Source organism: Pangasianodon hypophthalmus, chromosome 27 (genome assembly GCF_027358585.1).
Source record: "Pangasianodon hypophthalmus isolate fPanHyp1 chromosome 27, fPanHyp1.pri, whole genome shotgun sequence".
In the NCBI taxonomy this organism is placed as follows: domain Eukaryota; kingdom Metazoa; phylum Chordata; class Actinopteri; order Siluriformes; family Pangasiidae; genus Pangasianodon; species Pangasianodon hypophthalmus.
This window is the reverse complement of record NC_069736.1, coordinates 14297943-14319826: the sequence shown is the minus strand read 5'-3', so window position 1 is coordinate 14319826 and position 21884 is coordinate 14297943. Positions and strand designations below refer to the sequence as shown.

The following is a 21884-nucleotide window of genomic DNA, read 5'->3' as shown; positions in this document are numbered from 1 at the left end:
ATACCCTGATTGAAGTTATAATACTATAAACAATAAAGTTCAGCTTTATTGTTTATGAGAAGGGTCAACTGTCCGTTCGATGTCCTGCTTTTCTTTGTAATGAGCTCTCGTGAGATTTTCAGCTGACCATCACTACTGGTTAGCATCGTTAGCTGCACAGGAGTTAACTATTACATCCATTTCTATGAAGGTGGTTCATCCAAAGCATTACCTTACTAAGTGGCGAAAGTGTATCTGCTTGATTCATTATGTATAGCCGGCAATTCAACTCAACAGTTATCTCAGCCACATAATACACTTATGTGAATGCCATAGCTGAAACAAATATTTTTTTTGTTGTGTTCTACATATTTTCTGTGGTATTTTTACAAATTTGAAAATAAGTATCGCATCTTTAAACAAAAATTTCCATCGAAAACATGACCGTAGTGCAGCCCGAATTTCTGGGCAGAATAATCTCACAGCCCATGTTCAGAGCTTTTAAACAAAAACGCACTCTATAAGTATTGCCACTGGGCATGACATTCTTTTTATTATGCTATACATAATATTATGCCATCACTCAGAGCTTTCCACCTCCTTTAGGCATGTACAAGCTTTCCAATTCTGCATTTTATTTCTCCTCTATAGGCTATATGTCGATTCCTAGTTCTTTTTTTCCACCATAAACTCAACATCATAGCCAAAGACTGTGAGAAAGAACATAAACGCATTTTCAATTATCGTTTATTGCAGCGTTTTTATATTTCCCATAAAAGTTGCTGTCCGTTTCATTGGTGCGGTTTCCACAAAGCATCATCCATGCTAACTTTTAACAAGCTTTGGAAAAGACCGTTAACATAGCGACCTCTTCTGATATTGGTGGATTTGCACTGCGCAAGAGCGAGATGAAATCCATGCGTCAAAGGCAAACAGAGGCCAAGAGTTGACATGAAACAGGTTGAAGATTTAGAGACCGCTAGCTGGCAGCTTATCGAGTGGGTTTGCTTGACTGGGCCGTCTACTTTGGAGGCTAATTTGAAATGAGGCGTTCACAGTGTGACTTACGCACGGCCTGACAGATCAATGAAACAATCCATTTAGGAGGAAAAGTAGGGAAACTCTGCAAGGAAGAGAAGAGAAAAGGGATTAAAAAAATCTACACAAAAGAAAAAGGTTAGAGGCCCAAATGACACCTTTTTAGTGGCTGTATTCACTGAACGAGGAACAGCTTTTGTCACTTAAAGCGGAGTTTTTGGGCTTTTTCAGCTCATGTATTCAGACTTGGAGAGCTGCTAATACAGCAAGTATCGCATATGATTATGTCTCCTGCTTTAAAATGCCTTCAGGTGTTTCTTTACCTTTACATGCATAGGCGCGAAGGGACTTGGTTAGCGAATCAATTAATCCTTTTCATTTGAGTTTTCATTGAATCATCATTTGTTTCAGGAGTAATCTTTTTTAAAAAAAGATGAACAATTCAGTGATTTAAGCTCCTATAACATGTACAGGGATTGTGTGATATAATGATTTAATCACATTCTGTCTAGCCATTGGATTAGGGCAAAAGAAATGGTGCGCAATAAAACAAGGAGGAGCTAGTCTGTGTCTGGTAGCCAATGGGCGGCAGTGGCTGAGCTGCATTACTGGAAGATTTAGTGCAGTCTGTGTTTAAGGAGCCACTCTTTCACTGTTTAGTTGTTATTTTTTTCTTTTCAGCCCTCTGTGCTTTGCCTTTTATGGAGTTTTGTGGGTGTCACCTAATGCAAATGAACTGTGCCATTGGTAATTTATGGCTGATTGGCATTTATCAATGTATGCAAATGAGTATGAAGAAAATTAGTGTTACAGGTCATTTACACACAACTTTACTGAAAGGCCCATTGTTAACTTGTGAGTGCTGGTTGAGCTATTCATCACACAACAATGAATTTTTGACCAATTTTGGCAATTGTTACTAATACCAATTTTGGCAATTAAGTGAGAAAAGGAATGAATTGTTACACCTCTAGATTAGGTGCCGATCTTCATAACCAAAGCAGTTTGTGGCTTTTTGGGCTGAATATTTTGTCTGAGTGTATGACGCGACCCTGTTGGGTCTTGTCTTTAAAAGCAGGAAGCTGTTAACGGTGCTCCTTCCTAAACTAATCAAGCTGCCCATCTGAAGACATCAATTGGTCAGCTGAGCCACACAATATACTACACACTAGACACTAAAGATATACCACATTAACAACATGTTATATCCTAACACCTTTCTAAACACATACAATGCATTAGCATTGTTCTGATTATTAACTTAGCAGTTCCAGTGCTTTCCCATCTCAAACACACAAAAACAAACATCTGTATTTAAAACCTGCTCTTATACACACGGTCTTGGGATCAATGTCAAAATCATCCACTACTTTCCTTAATTGCTAGCACCATCATTTAGTCTGACAGTGCCATTAACCCACATTAAACCGTTAGCCCACTCTATTACCCCACAAATGCGCTGTCAATTTAAATACCCATCAGTGATCCATTCTGTATGCATGCACATTTCATACTGGCTAGAGTCAGTATGGTGCTTTTTAAAGCTCAGAACCAGCCTGACCATATCAGGAACACCATCTGTTCCTGATATCGTCAACACAAGGTCATGTCAGCATCATGTTGTTTGGGTATGGCTAGAAGTAGTGTGTAGGAGGACATCTGGAACTTCGAGACCTCTAAGTCAAATCTGTCAGTGGATATCTCCTTGCCACTCTACTAGTGTCTTAGACACTTAGCTGCTCAGCCATCCCCAGATACCAATGACACTTATCAGCATTCTCATTGGAATTACCAATGAATAGCCCATGAGAGCAGCTTAAAAAAGAACCTTGAGTGGATTTAAATGATAAGTAAATGGTTTTGGGAGACAGAGCCAGTGTTCTTGTATTGGGTTTGATCACAGATGATTGTATTGAAAACAAACTGGTAGGTGAACTATCTATGCTGTATTACCCTATGTGTGAATGAGTGCGTAATAGACTGGCGTACTATCTAGAGTGTATTCCCACCTTGCGCACAGTGTTCCTGGGATAGGCTTGGGATAGGATTAGGGTCCATCCTAATCCTCACCAAGATAAAGCAGTTAATTAAGATGAACAGAAAATTATAATGATTATCTACCATTTTTGGTCAGATAGAAATTTCATTAAATCATGGGCCCCAGTGCATTAACCTGTCAAAGGGCACAGAATTCCTGCTGTTGCCCCTGTACCTCTCAACTGATCATTTTTGCGTATTTATAGTTTGGATTAATGAGGGGGTGGTCTGGATGTTGTGAGTACTTGATAAATGATGCAGGATAAATCTCATGACCTGTGAAGACTGCGCCTCCCAACCTCCATCAGGATGAGCTAACCAATGATTACAGCATCAGTTGCCCAAGACTTCCAGATAAATCATAGATGTATCCTAAAGCAAAAATCTATCTTTATATTACACTAAGTAATGTATTATTAAAGGTCACTGTGCGTTTAAGGAGTCATGAGTGGAATTGAAGGACTGGCTTAGAAAAACAGTTTGTTTCTGCCTGTAAGTTACTGAAGTATGGAAAGGTCGAGCTGATTTCATGATGATGTGATAATGGAGTTTTTGTTTTGTTATGTTTAGTTGAAGTACTTTCTGTGATGTTACAGGTATAAAGTTTTAAAACAATAATCACTTACTGGAAAAATCTAATGCATTTAAGCTGATATCCAATAAGTGCTGTTATTTGGTTCAGGGGCTAATACAGAGGCATACAGATGGAAAAACAGGAAGCGGCAAGAAAGAAAGAAAGAAACAAAGAAACTTGGTTGCACTATGGTTACAGGCTCATAGAGTAAGGTACCGCTGTGGACCACATCAAACCTACCTAAAATAAAGATCATTTGGCCCATAAATTTAACAAGAAACCTCTTTGTAGCTTAAGAATAGATCCATGCAAAACTACATTAACTGTGATGGAAATCTTTGCATCAAGTGATTGTTATAAATGAATTCAAAGTTCAAATTATTCCATATGAATTTGTAGCATACCAAAGCATGTTTTGATCCTCAGCCAAAATTGGTGTTGAACAGCAAAACTGGTCCCTTGCCAAAAAGGATTCCATTTGATCATTCAGATAATACTAATACTGTATCTTTGGCTAAAGCTGCCATGGCACCATACAGATTCGCAGTTCATGTCCAAACACATTGCTCTGTATGGAATTCATCTGAGCTTTCATATGGTATTGACTTCATTTTCTTCCTGTCTTCCCTCTCAGGTGTCCATGAACTGTGATTATGTGTACGTGAATGGTAAGGAGACACGAGGTTCCATGAATGCACGTGTGATCTTCAGTTATGAGCACCTGAGCGCCCCTCTGGAGCTCACTGTGTGGGTGCCCAAGCTGCCTCTAAACCTCCAGCTCTCTGATAACAGCCTTAGCTTTATCAAAGGATGGAGGGTCCCAATCCTGCCTGACCGCAGGTAAGATATTATTTTATCCAAACTAGGGCATGAGTGTGGCTGAACTGAGTGCGCAGATCAGTGCAAGGTGTCATGAATTGCACCTTGACTCACGAGCAGGTAGAGAGCGAGGAGAAAGGAAGTGTGCTTGTCTAAGTTCTCAGTGCTCGCTGAACTGAAGTGCTCTCAAGTGTGACCATTTGTCTGAATGCTCACTTCACTGCTCCACATCCCTGAACACCTGTGTGAGCAAGTCAATGCATCTTGTTCTTATTTTTAATGACCACACTCACTGATACTATTCTGTGCACTCAGGTTGGCTACCCTCATGCTCTCTATTAATGAGAATGTTTAAACACCATAAGATGTTTTTTTCAGGCTACTTGTAATATAGGTAGATGCTGTAGTTCCTCCTCTTGATATTGGCACAGAGCGCAGATTGTAGCCTGCAATCGTAAAATAAGTCCAAGTATAAAGGGTACAAGAGTAAAAGAGCATGTTATCGGACATAATAGAATCGGGATCGATCCATCACTACTTTTATCCACCCCTTTCTTCACTTATTCAGTTCTTTATTGTTATCACCTTGGTACTTTTGCATATTCAAAGCACTGTGTCTGTGGGAGAAAGAAAAACAGTGGTGATTGATTATCATCAGTGTATGAGAACTGTTACTTTACCTTGCCAGCATTTCTCAGGGGTATGTTCATAAATTTTGGATATTTAGTGGAATTTAAGGAAGGTTAACACCCAAAAAAGTTTCCAAAGACGTTTCAGTAATTGGACTGTTTCTTCAGTAATTGGATTTATGGATCTCTACTTCGACACACAGCACATTACACTATCCATGTTACAACACCAAATGATACACTATCACAGCACATTAATGCACAATAACACCATTTCAAGGGATCGAACGTAATTGTTCAAACTGATATAATCCTACATACAGTTGTCATTTATTGGAAGTCTGTAAGACACAGGCATGACCAGATTTTGGGTGTCTTTCCTGGTGATGCTTCAAATATAAAGCAGCTACTGCTTGTTTTTTCAGCAATATCCTCATTCCATCTCACTGGTAAAGGTCTCATCTTTCCAGAGCACTTTGTTTTAGCTAACCTGACCTTTAAGTTCTTAGCGCTCACCTGGAGTTTGTTGCTCTGTTTTTCTCAAAAATAATGTTGGGTTCCATTTATGGTAGTCTTTGTTTGAGGATGGAGATGTTTCTTTAAATGTTTTGTCTAATCTAATCTTCTTCATTCATCCATGAGTGTGGGTAAGGGGTGAGAATCCTTAGGCCCCTTATGAGTCAGTGTGATTGCTCTTCACGGTGCCATGATGTGATTATAAAACGATTCCCAATGCATCTCAGTGTGAAACATACGATTTTGCATGTTACTTGTATTCTCAGACTACAGAGTTTGCATACAGCAGGCAACTTGTCCGGTTCTTTTTGTCCATTTAATAAAAAAATTCTGCAGTGTGTCCATACAGGCGCTTTCAAAGTGGAGGGCACAGGTCTGAGTTTATCCATCTTCACATCTGCTGTCTAGCTTCGCTACTTTCTAACATCCACATAGTACTGTTAGTAGGCTACATGTTTGTTTCTCCACCCAATTGGTCCAGACTTGTGGTCAAAAATACAATATGAGATGTATCTAAGAACTGATTTTTTTTTTTTCCCCTCACTCGTAGTGTGGATGCAGATCATCCCATCTTCAAAACCTAGTTTGTTTTTTGGAGAAGAGGATACTGTGCTTTTTTCAGTTTTTAATTAGCTCAAAATTTTAAGATCTTCACAGTTGACTTCTATCTTCCAGCATTAATCGCTGGCGGGCAGAAAGGAAAGCATCGCCTTTCAATTTATGTCTTTCAGAATGGAGATTGGAGCTTTTCAGTTCCGTACACATGAGCTGTGAGGGGGAATTACTTCCCGCTTAATTGAATTCATTCAGATGGGCCATTTAGATGGAAATGTGATCTGATTTGATGATACTAATCCAATTCCACAGTAAGCTTTAACATAGATCGCCAAAATCTTTAAAGGAAGAATTGTCTGTGCTCTGTGTCTAATACATTAGTGTTTCAAGCTACAAGCACTGATAAAGTTTGTATTTCCTGTAGATTTAGCAAATTAGATATTTTACTATAACCAGGCCTTTAATAAAGTCTGGAGTGGAGAAGGATCTGAATGAATGATAAACTGATAAACTGTTGAGTTAGTCGGGGGAGTTGATTTTTGGATCTATTCTTTGATTTCCATTATGTTGACTCTTTCTTGACCCCCGCTATCTAGGTAACGTACAGAAAGGAGGGGAGAGAGAGCGAGGTGGTGCATTTGCATTGTAGGAACATTTTCAAGGAATGAGATATTTTTTCAGCATGTCAAGAATGTTAGGCAATGAAAGAGTGTGTCCCTTCTGCTAGAATACACTTAGAATATACTGTGTTGAGAATTACCAATAGGCAAAACTCTGGCCATCATGACTGTACATCAAAAAAATAAAAAATACAGATGTCTCCCCCTTTGTCCTGCAGCCATCTAGGTCTTAATGAGTTAGGACAAAACCTAAAACTTCCTGATGAAAATAAACTCTGACTTGAGAGAGCAGTTCTAGCTGTGGGTGTGATCACCCTTCACAGAGCTGCCTTACAGTTCTCCAGCAGAATCTGGACAACCTCAATGGGGGCGAATCAATCTCTAGTTCCTTTCCAACTTATCTTTTTTTCTCTGTCTTTACCTGCTGAAGCCTTTGGCGTATTGTGAAGTGGATCTACTTTACATTCCACCCAGCTGCTGCTAATGATTGGGCTGTACATGCTTTGTCAGTCAACAACAGTCTCTTGTCTTGTCTCCGAGTTTTTGCATGTCAGAAGCAGGCTGGGAAGGCAGTTCCTGTTCATCTCTCACACTGACAGACAGGTCTAGTTTATACATATGGAGGGTGGGTCTTGGAGATGTGTGACTATAGCCAGAACCTGATGAACCTTGTAGTCCAGGACACGTTTGGAACCATGTAAATAATGGCAACTGTAGACTAAAACAATTAGTTCTTTCCCATGCAGGTCGGCTCGTGACAGTGATGATGACGATGAGGATGAGAGGAAGGTGAGCCGTGGCTGCACACTACAGTACCAACGAGCCCAGGTGAAGGTTCTCACCCAGTTCCACACTACCTCCAGTGAGGGCACCAACCAGGTGATCACCATGCTGGGGCCTGACTGGCAGGTGGATGTCACTGACCTGGTGCAGGACTCGCTCAAAGTTGTGGATCCCCGTGTGGCCGAGTTAGTGGATCACACCGTGTTGGTGGCCCTGGAGCAGGGATCTACCATACTGAAGGTAAGAGGCAGGGGGTGTTTGAAGAGTCGTCTCAAGCATGGGTAGCCAGCCAGAAGATTTAGCCACTGAAGCTATGTCCGCATCACTGATGTCACTTGTTGGTCGATACTTGTTTGCGAGGAACCACAAATTGGTAGTCACCTGGCTCCTGTGTGACTTACTGGTTCAAACATTGGCCTATAGGAAGACAAACAGGAAAGAGGAGCAATTTGATTTTACCAAATTAAGTTTTGATGAGCGAATTTGTATGCTTTGTTAAAATTCTTAAGCACAATGAAGACAGCCTCATGGGACATGGTTTCCTGTGTGCAAATTAGTGTTGTACAGTTTCCTGACTGCCAGGTTGGTATCGAACTGTGGGGTTACAATGACTGATGTAAACTCTTGGAATCCAGAATGGCCAACCTTCCAGCTTGGGGAAATGGTACATTGTTTTGATTGCCCCAAGAATTATTAAATGTAAAACAGTCTACAGTGAGTGACCACCAATTTGAATTCCAGTAGAGTCGATAGATAGTCCCAGAGCCCCAAAATTAAGTGACTGGGAAATCAAGGCTTGCGATGTGTAGTGAGTTTCAACCCTTATCTAAAGCTCCTGACTTAGATGCTGGATCAGATGTGTTAGTTTATAGCCGGAACACAGTCAATCTCCAGGAAATGGGCTAGACTAATGTGATGCCACTAGATATGACAGTAAACAGTCAACCTAATCTGCAAACCGCAATTATGATTGCCCTGCTGCATCACATAGCGCCTGTGTTTCTAAATCTACTTAGACGTTGCAGTCCAAGTCTGTGTCATTGAAGTTACCTTAGTCTCTTATTCAACATGACATTTCAGTCACGGATAGAAAATGACTCAGTGAATAAACAAATGTCATGTCATAGGTGAAGTTACTATCTATATATTCTCGCTTCTCACCCAGTTCAGTCTCAACAGTCTTAACAGGACTTAACTCAGCACATTCAGGGCATATGAAATATTTGAGTAGGAGAAAATGGGCAAGAACGAGTTTGTTCATTTGAGTCAGTATCTGCTAGGACTCCAAGGTCAGCATGATTAGTTAGCTCTTTGTTCAGCTTCATCTTCCCAGTGGCTTTGTGTATATATTATATGTATATAGTTGAGAACAAGTTTGTGACACAACTGGGGTGCACTTTGATGGTTTGCAATCAAGCCATCACACAAAGAACGCTGGCTAATTACAGAAGGAATAGGGTTATTAATAATTAAAGGCCAGTGCAGAGCTGGCCTTTTGGAAATCATTGTGTAGCTCTTTTTTTTTTTTTTTTTTTTTTTTTTCCTTACGGTAGCTGAAAAGAATTTGTCACAGGTTCAGAAGAGGCGCTCTAAATATAAATAATTATCTGAATATTTAAGAGAATCTTTGAATTACTGTTCTTTCACATACAAATCTTTTGTTCATTATTCCTTCATCCATGAATCTTTGACTCATTGCACGTTCACTTTACAGTCTTTGAATCATTCATTCATTTTGAAATCTCTGAATTATTGTTCTTTCACCTTTGGATCTTTGATCTTTGAAATGTTCTTTCACTTATGAATCTTTGCTTCATTATTCATCTATGAATCTTTATACAGTATATTCACTTAAGAATTTTTGAATCATGGAATCTTTGAATCATTGTTCTTTCACTTCTTTAATTTTGGAATCTTTGAATCATTGTTCTTTCATTTTGAATCTTTGAGTCATTGCATTGGCCACTTTTCCACATGTGCAATTTACTAAAGTTGCACAGAAACCCCTAAGTGCACTATTCATCACAGGAAATGCATATTTTAATGCATTTGTTAGGCGCAAACTTAAGTGAATCAATATTGCATTGTTTAGAAATGTATTACATTTAATGGACTCAAGCAGCTATATAAATAGTTCACATGCTCTGCGTTTTAGAATGGATTACTTGAACTCTTGTGAATTAATTGGTAAGCCGTGTATACCAACTGCTGTAATTAATTTTGAGGAAAACTGGTTAGCATACTTTTTTAGTCTCTGAAAGCTCTTCAAGTACACAGCACTTTGGCTGTTAAAATGCAGACATCAAACACAGGTGTAGCAGCCAGCACAAGAAACTAATTGCAAGCTTCTTGAATCTTAAACAAATGAGCTTTTCTGGCAGACACTAGTGTGCTCTCTCTCTCCCCCCCCCAACCCCACACACACACACACACACACACACACACACACACACACACACACACACACACACACACACACACACACACACACGAAATCACTCATGCTAGAAGTCCCTCTGCTTTGAAACATGCCCCCAACTTTTAAGGGAAAAAGAAAACTGCAGTCAGGAAACTGATTGGTTTAATTACATATTCCTCAGTCCATTCCTCTAGGCACCCAAAAAAAAAAACAAACAACTGGGTTGGTTAGTGAACTGTAATGGACTGTGCCAGGACATTGCCGTATCTGAAAAGAGAACAACTAATGTACGTCTTCGCACAGACCTGGACGCATCAGGCCATGCTTCAGTACATCAAAGAATGACGCAGATAGAACACCACCATCCACTCGGAGGAATGAGTGCGAGTCTGAGCCTCTCCTGCCCTGGCCGAACAGCGCGTCCTAACAGATGTGAGCTTCTAATGAAGCTTGGTGTACAAAATGCACAAAGCTACATCGCTGCTCTTGGAGGGCTCTCATTTTGAGAGCATTTTTTAAAAGAGAGATGGAATAACAGCGCACTGCCAAATGCGTGGCACAGAGGCTGGAGATTTTCGAGCACTATTAAAAGCCATTACGGGCTTTCAGGGCTAAATGGGCAAGAACCGCTGCGCTGCCCGCTTGGTCGCTCGTTAAATCCGTCCACCTCCGAAGCCAATGTGATTGAGCCCATTATACAGCCCATTATTGGCACTAATATTACGCTTCTGTTTTTTTTTTGTGTTTTGTTTTTTGCTTTTTTGAATGGTTCAACCACAAGTGAAAATAATGGCATAATCGGCTACAACTTCTTTGGCATTGATGTTATATTGTAGAAGTTGTTTGGGGAAAGCTGAGGATTTTCTTTTCTTGCTGTTCAAGGTACTATAGGTATGAAATTTCTCACTGCTTAGACTGGAGGGAGATTTTGCAGTGGATCTACACTTCTTCTGTTTGGATTTTCAGACCTCAAGATCGTTATTCTTTCCATACAGAAATGGATTTTTCCTTCCACACTTACATAATACTATATATGTGTACGTACAGTATATATGCAGCTCTTCCAGTCAATGGCCATTTATTAAAAAATTAAACATCTTGATCAGGTCCTAACAAGGCTTGGGTTTATTGAGAAAGACATTTCTTGAATTGATCAGTCAATTCTTGGCAGGATATTTGAGTTTTGTTTAATTCCTTCCTGTCCGTTCTTACTCCAGCTGGAGAGACTCAACTGCCTTCAATAATTCAGCACTTTATATCAGAGGTTTACTCACAGTCTCCTCATACGAATTATTTCTGCACTGAATGATAAAGATCATCAGATGCTCTGTATTCTTAAAAATCTAAGCAAACAAGTGGACACAAAAACGACAGCAAAATGTATCCCACAGCATAACCACGTTTCTCCTTTAATTTGACACTCGTCTGTGTATTGGTCTGTGTGCAAGCATATTCTGGAAGCGAATTGAGGTTTCATCAGAGCCACAAATAGCTAAAAAAAAAATAAAATAACCACCCTGCTTCTCAGCATTCCTTTATTTTTCCTGCACCAGGGTTTTTTGCCTTTTGGCATGCTGAAAAAAGGTCATAATGGCTCTATAATGGAAACTGTGGGGACCTCTGAGGAAGCTAACTGCATTGGCTATTGGATACTTTTTTCCCCTCTTACTTTGCCCTCTGGTCACACAATATCTATCTGCGTACAATCCACCCACTAAATATTGGGATTTTGCTGTCACTCTCATGCTTCCTAATATTTATCCTTTTCTGTTCTTACTTTCTCTTACAGTACAAAATCCTAATTCACAACAGATTTCACTGAAATCTACAGTATGTCTCCTTGCTTTACCAGCCCTGTTATATACCTAAAAATCACACATTGTTATTTTTTACAGGTTGAATCCCCACTGGCAGTGGAGGCCGTGTTGGGAGAGGCACCATTCTCTGTACTGGATGATAAAGTTTCCATAATGGATCTGCATGTGCACGCCATTTCTGGACTAAGCCTGAGTCTCCAGCCCAGTCCAGGAAACAGTCACACCATGGTGGCAAAGGCAACAGGGCTACAGACGCTCTCCGCTCTTAAACAGGTACTTCCAGGTTCTTAGCAGTGACTTGATTTGCAGTGGCAGTGTCCTTCAAAACAGGCGATGCATTCAACATAAGATAACAAATAACAAATGTTCTTTAGTATTACCCTATAACTAGGGATGGGCCTGAATCATTGACTATCAATTAGTGTCTCACTAGGGATATGCCTTCTGCTCATTTTAATAAACAGATATTTGGTTAACCTTTGGAAGAGGAAGGGTGAGGGGGGGGGTCCTTGTGGCATAATCAAGTATTATTCCCCTGCAGTTAAACATTCCTCCTGTCTGTGGCAGCGCACATGTTTACATTTGACAGAAATAATGAACAGAAGTATTAAATGCACAACAAAAGCTTTAGTGCCTTAGTGAATATCAACTCAATATTTCAGGCTACAGTAGCGCATGCTCTGATTTCAGTTCAGATTTAAACTTTGCGAAAGAACTTAATCTGTAAATCTAATAGTAGAAATCCCAATTATGTCTGACACCTGCAGGTGCAAAATATTTTTATTGTGACATAAAATTATATAACAAAAAGGCTGACATTTGTTGGTCAGACAAGTATTCAGTCCCCTGGGCCAGTACTTGGTAGAACCATCTTTGCATGCAATTTCGGCTGCAAGTCTTCTTGCATATATCCCTATCATGTTTGCAGATCTAGAACCTGATACTATATTTTTTGCCCATTCAAAATTCTTCTTGGAAAAATTGTTGGTGAACAGTAATTTCCAAGTCTTGCCACAGAGTCTCAGTCGGATTGAGGTCTGGGCTTTGACTGGGTCATTCTAACCCATTCAGGTTCTTGGGTTTGAACCACTCCCGTGTATCCAGATTTGGCAGTATGCTTAGAGTCCTTGCCCTGATCGAAGGTAAATGAGACTGAAACAGGGTTTCTTCCTGGTGCTATCACAATTTTAACTCCAGTCCATGTGTGTTATATTAATGAAACATGAGAATTAGCTAATAGGCTATTTGTTTATGTACTTTTGAACATCCCTACTGATAACCCTGTGAATATGTAAGCATGTTTTCAAAAGCTTTACCCTTCAGTGGCTGAGATATTCCAAAAAAGGAATAAGAGATTAACACTGTCAGGAAAAAAAAAAGTCCTCAAAAGGATGAATATACTGGAAATGTTAACCAGCTTAATAATTAAAGCTGTTCTTTTCTAACACTGTCAAGGGAAGCTATATCCCCCTTCAGGCTTCTTCATTTTATTGCACTGAAAAGAATATATAGACCACACATCTTAGACATTAATCTTTTAAAACAAAATTTTTTAAACGTTGTTCACAGACCTCTAGTTCTATTATAACATTAAGTGGTCAGTTTGTTTGCCCCCTCTATTATTTGTGTAATCTGAATCAACACTGCCACATGATGACAAATGAATCCTCAACCGGACTCCACTGGCCAATTAGCTCTAGCTTGCTCTACCAGCCTGGGCCCCATTGGTGCAATAAAGGCTTGTTTGACATTCAGATGAATTCATATCTTGCCCAGTATCACTGCTCCTAATGAGATGGCATCCTGCTTAATGAGAAGCCAAAGAACATGCCACCACGTCTGTTCTTTCCCCACATCAGGGGAGCACTGTACATTTGCTTTGTGATCCTTCCCATTCTTTAATTGAGGCTTGTATTTTGGAGCAAGGGCCAATAAACGCCACAATGCTAATTTGTCCAACATCTTGGGAATGTTCCCCTGTTCCAATACACTTTCTGTTCATCTTTTTCTTTTTTGCTTTTCTGTTCTCTGTATCCAACAAAAAAGCATCTTATGATGGCTGGCCACTCATGCATTGAAGGCTAATTGCCGCCGCCGCCACCAACACACACACACCCACACCCACACATACACACGCACACCCACACACCCCTCATCCACCCATGGATTTAATAAGTGTAATGCAGGGATCATAAATGCTCATACCATAGAAGCCTGCAGTAACTGTCCTTTGTTCTGGTCACTTGGCTCTCAGAGGTAAAGCTTGAAGCCATTGCTGTCGTACCGCTGTCCGAGAAAGTGTGCCCTCAAGCACTCTCATACATCTGCCATACATGATAAATGAACAAAGCCGCAGCAAGTTAGGAACTGGTATGCGTTGTCCTCATTCACATCTCTACTTTGTCCCCTGTACTAATCCTGTGAATCCTGTGTCATCATTTTGTTTCGAGTTCATACTCTACAACAGATATGTAACCAAATACCAATACGTTGTTTGGAATTGAACAGATAATGTGTTCTAAACAGATGCAAATACAGATTATTTAATTTGTATTTGGAAATTTTCTGAAATAGAACAAATGAAATTTGTTAGAAATATCACAGGTAGGTACAAACAATATTAATTGCGTAAGTACAACATCCCTAGTTGTGAAACTGAGTGATGTAGCTGAGGTTGAGGAACTGTCAGAGCTAGAATTCACACAGTCTACTGACACTGCTGGCATTTCTACCACTTGAGTTTTTCCCTACTGTTTCTAGGGGAATAGTGGTAGGGTTCATATATAACTAAAAAATGAAAAGCTAGAAAGAACAGAAAGAGGGGGAACCGTTTCCGGTTGCTCACTTCAGGTTTAAACCCAAATACATACACAGATGTTTGGAGCACTAAACAGATAGAGGTAGTGGCATACACCCAAGCTCTCTGCTCTTGTCTGCCTGACTGACATGTTCAAATAATTAATTGTTGTATGCTATGGACATAAGTAAGCAGTTTCCCCCTGGGATTAATAAAGTTCTTTGAATCTTGAATCATAAAACCAAACCAAATTTCTTGGCCACACAAAACTACTACTACACAATTTCATATTTAATTTGAATATCGTTTTGATCTATACCAAAAAGCAGAGCACTATCTTAACCCTTTATTCTACAGCTGTGTGTTCCCAAAGCGAAGTTCCTAGATTCATCAGAAAAGCACGTCTGCTTCAAAGTTTTAGATGAACCATGCATGTCGAAGACCACCTTCTTCCTGTCACTGTCAGAATGTCAGAGCAACCATGACACTAGTGACACTGTCAAAGACTTTTATATGCAGCAATGTGTATGGAGGGGGATGGAGTGGACAAAGAAAAATCCACTTTACCACAGCTGGTGAAAAAAGCATTGTGTCAAAATAGGTTTTCCTTTTTCCTGACTTCCATCAGGCATTGGGTGCTGTCATTTTAGCTGTAAGTGGAAGCAAAGGGGAAGTCGTCTGTTAAACTCCAGCTTGTTCCATGTGTGACATGAACGCAAGCTTGCATCAGTGCCATTTCACTTCAGTCCATGTTCCTGACAGAAACTATTGGAAGGCTGTGAAGTCACACAGTTCTCTCTGTTGGCTAGCTGCACCATCAGCACGTACGACGGCACGGTAGCTTTGAGGTTAACATTCTGTGGTTATAACAAAGGTTTGATTACAAAGAAGAGACACAAGCTGTGATGCTTTGCCAATACTAATGAAGTGAATGCTAAGGTTAGATATGATAATGCTTAATTAAACCTCAAGGACAAACAAATGAGTTCAAAGGCAGTGTCATGCCTGAGATGCACAACAAGCAGAGCTCAAAAATGTTGTGTTTAATTTTTTTTAGTTTGGAAATCATAGACTTTATTCATGTTATGGGTATCTGTTATGTAATAAAAATGCATAGTTTCTTTGAAAAACTGATGAAAATGATTGACATATTTGTCATAGCTGTCATTTTGTTTATCTATTGCATACCCAACAACCTTTACGCATTTTGCATAGGAGCTCTACATTTGAAGAACAAAGTTCACTAATACAAGTTGCAAGTAAACAGAGACTATTACACTCGGGATGAGAATCACAGAGGACCTAATACTAACCCCGGCAGCATCCTTACATGATTTACAGCAATTCTCATCTTTCTCCATAGGGTTTCATTAAATAATGACCAAATATAGCAATGAAAAATGTACAACCTATATATGTTTTTATATTCAGTTTTATATACATTTAAACATAAAGAAATAGCATGGTTCTGATTCAGGTTCAACTTTGTCATTGTGCAGTGTACATGTACACAGACAGTGAAATGCAGTTAGCCTCTGACCAGAAATGCAAACAGCAATGAATATGACAAGCTAAATAAAAGTATTTACTGTAGAAGTGCAAGATTATGGACAGCAGTAGCAGTTGTAAACTGTAACAGTTATGTGCAATAGTAGCAAATGGTCCTTGTGCAAATGCTCTAACTGCTCTAACTAATGGTTTCCATGTCGTGGTTCTTTGTTTCATGATAAAAGTGGGCAGTTTCAGTGAAGTGCTGCCTGAAAATGGCATGGTACTTCAGGGGAATGCTGATGCCATGACTGATTCCTATTTTCTTTTTTTTTTCTTTCAGGAAGCCAGCCTTTCCATTTGGGCTTACTTCAGTGACAACACAGCCGCCCCTCTAAGCATATATGACCCCAAGGATTACAACCTTAACGCCTCCACACTGGATGACAAGGTGGCCTCCGTTTCCCAGGAGCCTCAGCAAAGGTGGCCGGTCATCGTTGCAGAGGGGGAGGGATCTGGGGAGCTTGTACGTGTGGAAATGACCATATGCGAAGCGTGCCAGAAGACTAAACGAAAGAGTGTTATTGCTTCCTCTCCAGTTCATGTGAAAGTGCGTTTTGGGCCCGACGAGGACTCTGAAGAGGAAGAGGGAGAGGCGGAGTTGGAGGCTAAAGTGCCAATCAACACAAGGAGACCAATGCTCGATCCTAACATGGGTGGTACTGGATACGAGCCATCCAATGAGCAGCCTGCAAGTGTGCCAATTGACTATACCAACTTCCCCACTATCAGTAACCAGGATCGGCCAACTGTGGAGGAAGGGGGTGAAGAAGACGAGTTTACCCACTCACCTCGCAGCATGACCGACTTGGAGATTGGCATGTATGCCCTTTTGGGTGTTTTCTGCCTGGCCATTCTGGTCTTCTTGATCAACTGCATTGTGTTTGTTCTCAAGTACCGCCACAAGCGAATCCCACCCGAAGGTCAAGCCAACATGGACCACTCCCATCACTGGGTGTTCCTAGGAAACGGGCAGCCCTTACAAGCTCAGAGCGACCTTTCACCCCAGACAGCAGAAAGTCCAAGTAATCCTTTGGAAGGGCCACAGACTTGCTGCCATGGAGATCACCACAGCAGTGGCAGCTCCCAGACAAGTGTGCAAAGCCAAGTGCACGGGCGAGGAGATGGCAGCTCGGGCGGCTCCACCAAGGAGCATGGCGAAGATGCAAGTTCTCCCACGTCCAAGCGTAAACGAGTCAAATTCACCACCTTCACCACACTTCCTGCTGACGAGCTGCCCTACAACTCGATCCCCATTGCCGACGATGATGATATCCAGTGGGTGTGTCAGGACATGGGGTTCCAGGACCCTGAAGAACTGCACGACTACATGCGCAGGATAAAAGAAATAGCCTAATGGTGGCTTTGGGATTTCTTAAACAAACCTTTCCTTTCTAATCTTCTCTTTTTTCCCCTCACTCTTAAGAACTTATCTTTTCACACGAATGGAGAATGTGACTAAGGACCTCCTGTCCTGTTTCTCCGGGATGATATTTTGCACAGTGCTCTTGCTCTTTTAAACGTTCACACGTTTTTGGAACTGTTGCTTAAAACAATGGATGGAAAGCCAAATAAGAGACTAGTTGATCTTTTAATCGCTAGCACAAATGGCTTTAGAGTGTATGTCATCCTTTCTCAGGCGAAGAGGACATACAATCTTAAAGGGAACACACAGAGTTTTGAGTTCCGAGCAGTGGTGTCGAAATGGATTCCTCAAGTGCTCCATCACTCCGGTTGGGAGAAGGTATGGGTCACCCTGCTGTGGACAGGATATTTCTCAGAGGAATGCCACACTGTGTCTGTAGGTTTTTTTTTTTTTTGGTTCTCTTTTTCAAACATCCGAGTATTCTTCTCCAGCAAAAGAGGCCTTTGTAGTGCAGATTTCCATTTTACTCAGAGAAAGGTGTTTGAGAGGGGTCGTCCTCACGCAATCTAACATTCAGTAAATATCAAAGACAATACAGCATTTTGGCTAGTATTTGACAAATATTGTTCCCATTTTTCAACATCATCTTTGTGCCACGTTTTTTTTTTTTATTATTATTATGTTTCATGTGTGTAGCATTTTCTATATCATACTACATCCATTTGGCATGACATCTCTGGTTCACTCATTTTCCTGGTAAAGTCAGATGCCTTATTAAATCAATTTTAATCATCACAACCTTTGTGTTGACACCATGTTTGTTTACATCCCAAAGGGTCAACATGAAATGGGTAACTACCCAGACTACTGTGTGTAATTGAAATTGATATTAGCGGAGGCAAAGGGAGCCGCTTTGTATGTTATGACATTAAAATATCTTCATATCTCCAGCATTCGTATGCATGAAAGGAGAGTTTGAGACACAGCCAGCTATTATTTTCCCCCCCAGATTTGTAAATGTGTGTCTTGTGATAATTATCTAATCATACATACCTAAAGAACAGTAGAGGACATATAATGTTGTGACATGCTTTACATGCATGCAGTTCCAGAAACTTTGCCAATTGTGTACATACCATATTATTGTCTACTGACTCTGATCGTTAATTCATTTTCATGTTTCAGTTCTCCTCGAGAGAGGATTGATACAGAGGTGCTGACGTCTACTGTTTAGCCTTAGCATTTATTTAAAATTTGCCTGGTGGAAAAGCAAATTCACTGAAGGGGAAAGGAAGCAGGACGTGAAAGAGGCGCATTTGCTTCTGGTAGTGCTTCACGCTAACTTTATTTACGTGAACTTTAACCTGTGTGTTCACAAGCCTCGGTTTTGTGAGCCATTAAAAAAAACACGAGGGTGGGGTTGTGGGCACTGTTTACAAGGAGCCATCTCATATGCCAACATATGCTAAAGTTTTTGTGATAAACTTTTTTCCTCTCTTCTCTCGGCTTGTATTTTCAGTATTTTCCTTTTAGCAATGTTGGCACCTCTGTAGCTGTCAGAATTGTCAGTCATTTCAATCTCATCTCTTTTTTATTTTTTTTTAACCATTATGTCATTCTTTTCCCAAGCAAACGTGAAAAGGAATGCTAATTAAAACAGAAGAAAGCTACTTGAGCACATGCAGGATGCGTGAATCTGTGCTGTAGATATATAAAATTGTTATGCTAATTGTGATCACTAATTTGTTTGAGAAATTGTTTATACATTTTATTTATACCAGTTGTTTGTTCATATTGATTATTTTTTAATTATTAAAATAAGACTGGAAGTAATGCATTATTATGTTTGCCTTTTTTTACACTAGTAAATGCCATTTGCTGGTAAAAACACAAAAGTACACCTTGTTTTATGCAAGGTTTGTCTTATTTTATTTCTGTAGTTATTTACATATTTGCAACTTTATTGATACACTGATTATAAAGATACAGTAGTTTTTTTATAGCGCACATTAAAGTCAGTGTATGCACTGAAACTGCTATTTACTAGTGTAGAAATGTTTTTGTTCGAGTTTAATAAGTTGGGGAATGACTGTTCTAGGGATTATGATTTGGGAACCTTCCCCTCAGGTTCAGACATTCATTCAAAAACACATTCATTTCTCCATTGTGTGTAACTTGTGTCTTGCTCACATACACCCATTAATAATTGTAACATGACTAAATGTATGTGTCATTTTGTTTATTTGTTGGATTTATCCTGGTTAAACAGTGACCTTTCGCACTCAAGCTCAGAATCACAGAGGACCGAATACTGACCCCTGCAGAACCTCCTAAACTACATTTACAGCAACCCCAGTCTTTTTAATTCAAGGTTTCTATTAAAATTGTGTACTTGAGCTCATGGAATTTAAGTTATGGAAATGAAACAGGAAACAGGTCAACCTGTATATTTTTCTTTATATTTTTCCAAATAACTCATGTCCTTCAAATCCAAGGTTTTACCTGTTAAATTGAGCCTGGGACTTGAATTTGGTTTCCGACCCAAACAGTTCACACGTACAGCAACGGTGGCTCAGGATGAATGTAAAATCAAAACGGAGTAACATGTCCAGTGTGTTAAGGTCAAACAATAGGGCGCTAATGCTTAATGAAAGTACTGGCAAGTTTCTAGTAGCAGCTCTCACACACTTTTTTCTTGGTTTTTGTTTAATAATTTCAATGTCATGAGAAAATGTTACCAACATCTTGCATTTCAGATTGTTTCCTTCATGTATACAGATGTGCAAATAGTTTGCCGTTTTGAAACCAGTGTCTGTTTTTAAAGGAGGTGCTACTAGGTGTTTGCCATGACCTCATCATCTGATGTGGACTTGTACGTTAAGCTGGACTCTGTGGGAACCTGCTACAGCACGGAAATGGCAGTACTGTGCTGCCTCACTCTTAATGTACAGAGCACTGTTACAACTTCCTGTATTTTCCTGGATTAAAAAAAAAATCAATCCCCCTTGTATTCCCCACTTATATGTAAGTACTTACGAAAATACAATACAGAAACCTTTGTGTTTGGTCTCTTTATTGCTCATCACATGAAGGAGAGTCATTGCTATGCCATAATGTTACCATTTTCAGAGATGTGGTACTACTGTGTAAAAAAAAACGGCAGTTTGATGCACTTATGATCACTTAAAACAGCATAACAATGACGCTATAACTTTCCATCGCCGAGGGTTAAAGGTGCTGTAAGTAAGGAAGGTTTGACTTATATGTGACCTAATGCAGACCTGCCAGCCTTCATGCATTTTGCATAGGAGCTCAGCATTTTAACCTAAGAGTACACTGCTACAACTTATCGCTCAAAAAATATGCCAAAAGAAAGCCAAACATGTGAATCTGGAATGATTAACAGCTGTGTAGGTGTTTCAACCCTCTGATATTAAGTGACCCTGGAATGTATGTCCTGGCGAAATTTTCCCACTTGAAAAATGCAGCACCTTCAATTTCTATCACGATAAATGGAGAATGTTTTGATCCATCAATGTATGTTCAACTTTGCTGACTATATGACTAACATCAGTTCACTATATTTGTTATGGATGCCACTGAAATTTTTCCATTCAAAAATGGTCAAAAATGGCACTTTTTGTATCCAATCCAATCCAATTTCACAAATGGTTTTAATGGTGATGATGAGTAGGAGTGTCCACATCTTAACTAAAACAGATGCTTTAAAAACCCCCCAATCCATATATTATTTTGCAAAATACTATAGTTCACCACACTTCACCACATAATCTAAGGCTCTGTAAGCCATCAAGCATCTTACATATTAATGAAACCAAAACCTAAAGTCAGTTCAATATATTTACTACCAAATCAGCAAAAAAATTTTTCCACATATCCCTTGCAAAAGCTAAACTAAGACTCAGATATAGATGAAAAAGGAAACCACTCTGTCACAGAATGATCAGATGTGACAGATGTGTTATTGAGCTACTGTTATATGTCTGAGCACTACTGTATGGAAAAAAAAGAGGAAAAGCAGAAAAGCCTGATGCAGAGGACGAATACAATAAATGTGCTTATTTTACCACATACAGGAGGCAATATAGTTCTTTCAAAAGAAACCATTTTTTTTCTTTATATTGCAGAATTGACAGCTCACAAAGCAGATGAACATGGAGGATTTGACCTAAAGTGCACCCCAATGATAGCCTGCATTAATTACTTCTTTTAAATGCAAAACAAATAATGTAATCTGAATAATTTATACTTGAGAAGTGTTTTTTTTTTTTTAAATTCAGTGGGGTCTCTTACATTCACATCATTCTGTATGAACTTGAGAAATATACCGTTAGTTAGTGTTTTAGCAGAAGTAATACACTTGATG

General features: G+C 39.7%; 1 protein-coding gene across 3 annotated transcripts in view; it reads left to right on the top strand.

Moving 5' to 3' along the window:
• Window positions 1-20555, top strand: part of tmem132e (transmembrane protein 132E) — a 237534-nt gene extending 216979 nt beyond the window's left edge. For all 3 annotated transcript variants that reach the window (XM_034300633.2, XM_026922019.3, XM_026922018.3), the window contains exons 6-9: window positions 4263-4468; window positions 7514-7790; window positions 11865-12059; window positions 16415-20555. In XM_034300633.2, the coding sequence (XP_034156524.1) occupies window positions 4263-4468; window positions 7514-7790; window positions 11865-12059; window positions 16415-17488 (1752 nt within the window). In that variant the 3' untranslated portion in view covers window positions 17489-20555. The remainder of the gene's footprint in view (window positions 1-4262; window positions 4469-7513; window positions 7791-11864; window positions 12060-16414) is intronic.
• The last annotated feature ends 1329 nt before the right edge of the window (window positions 20556-21884 follow it).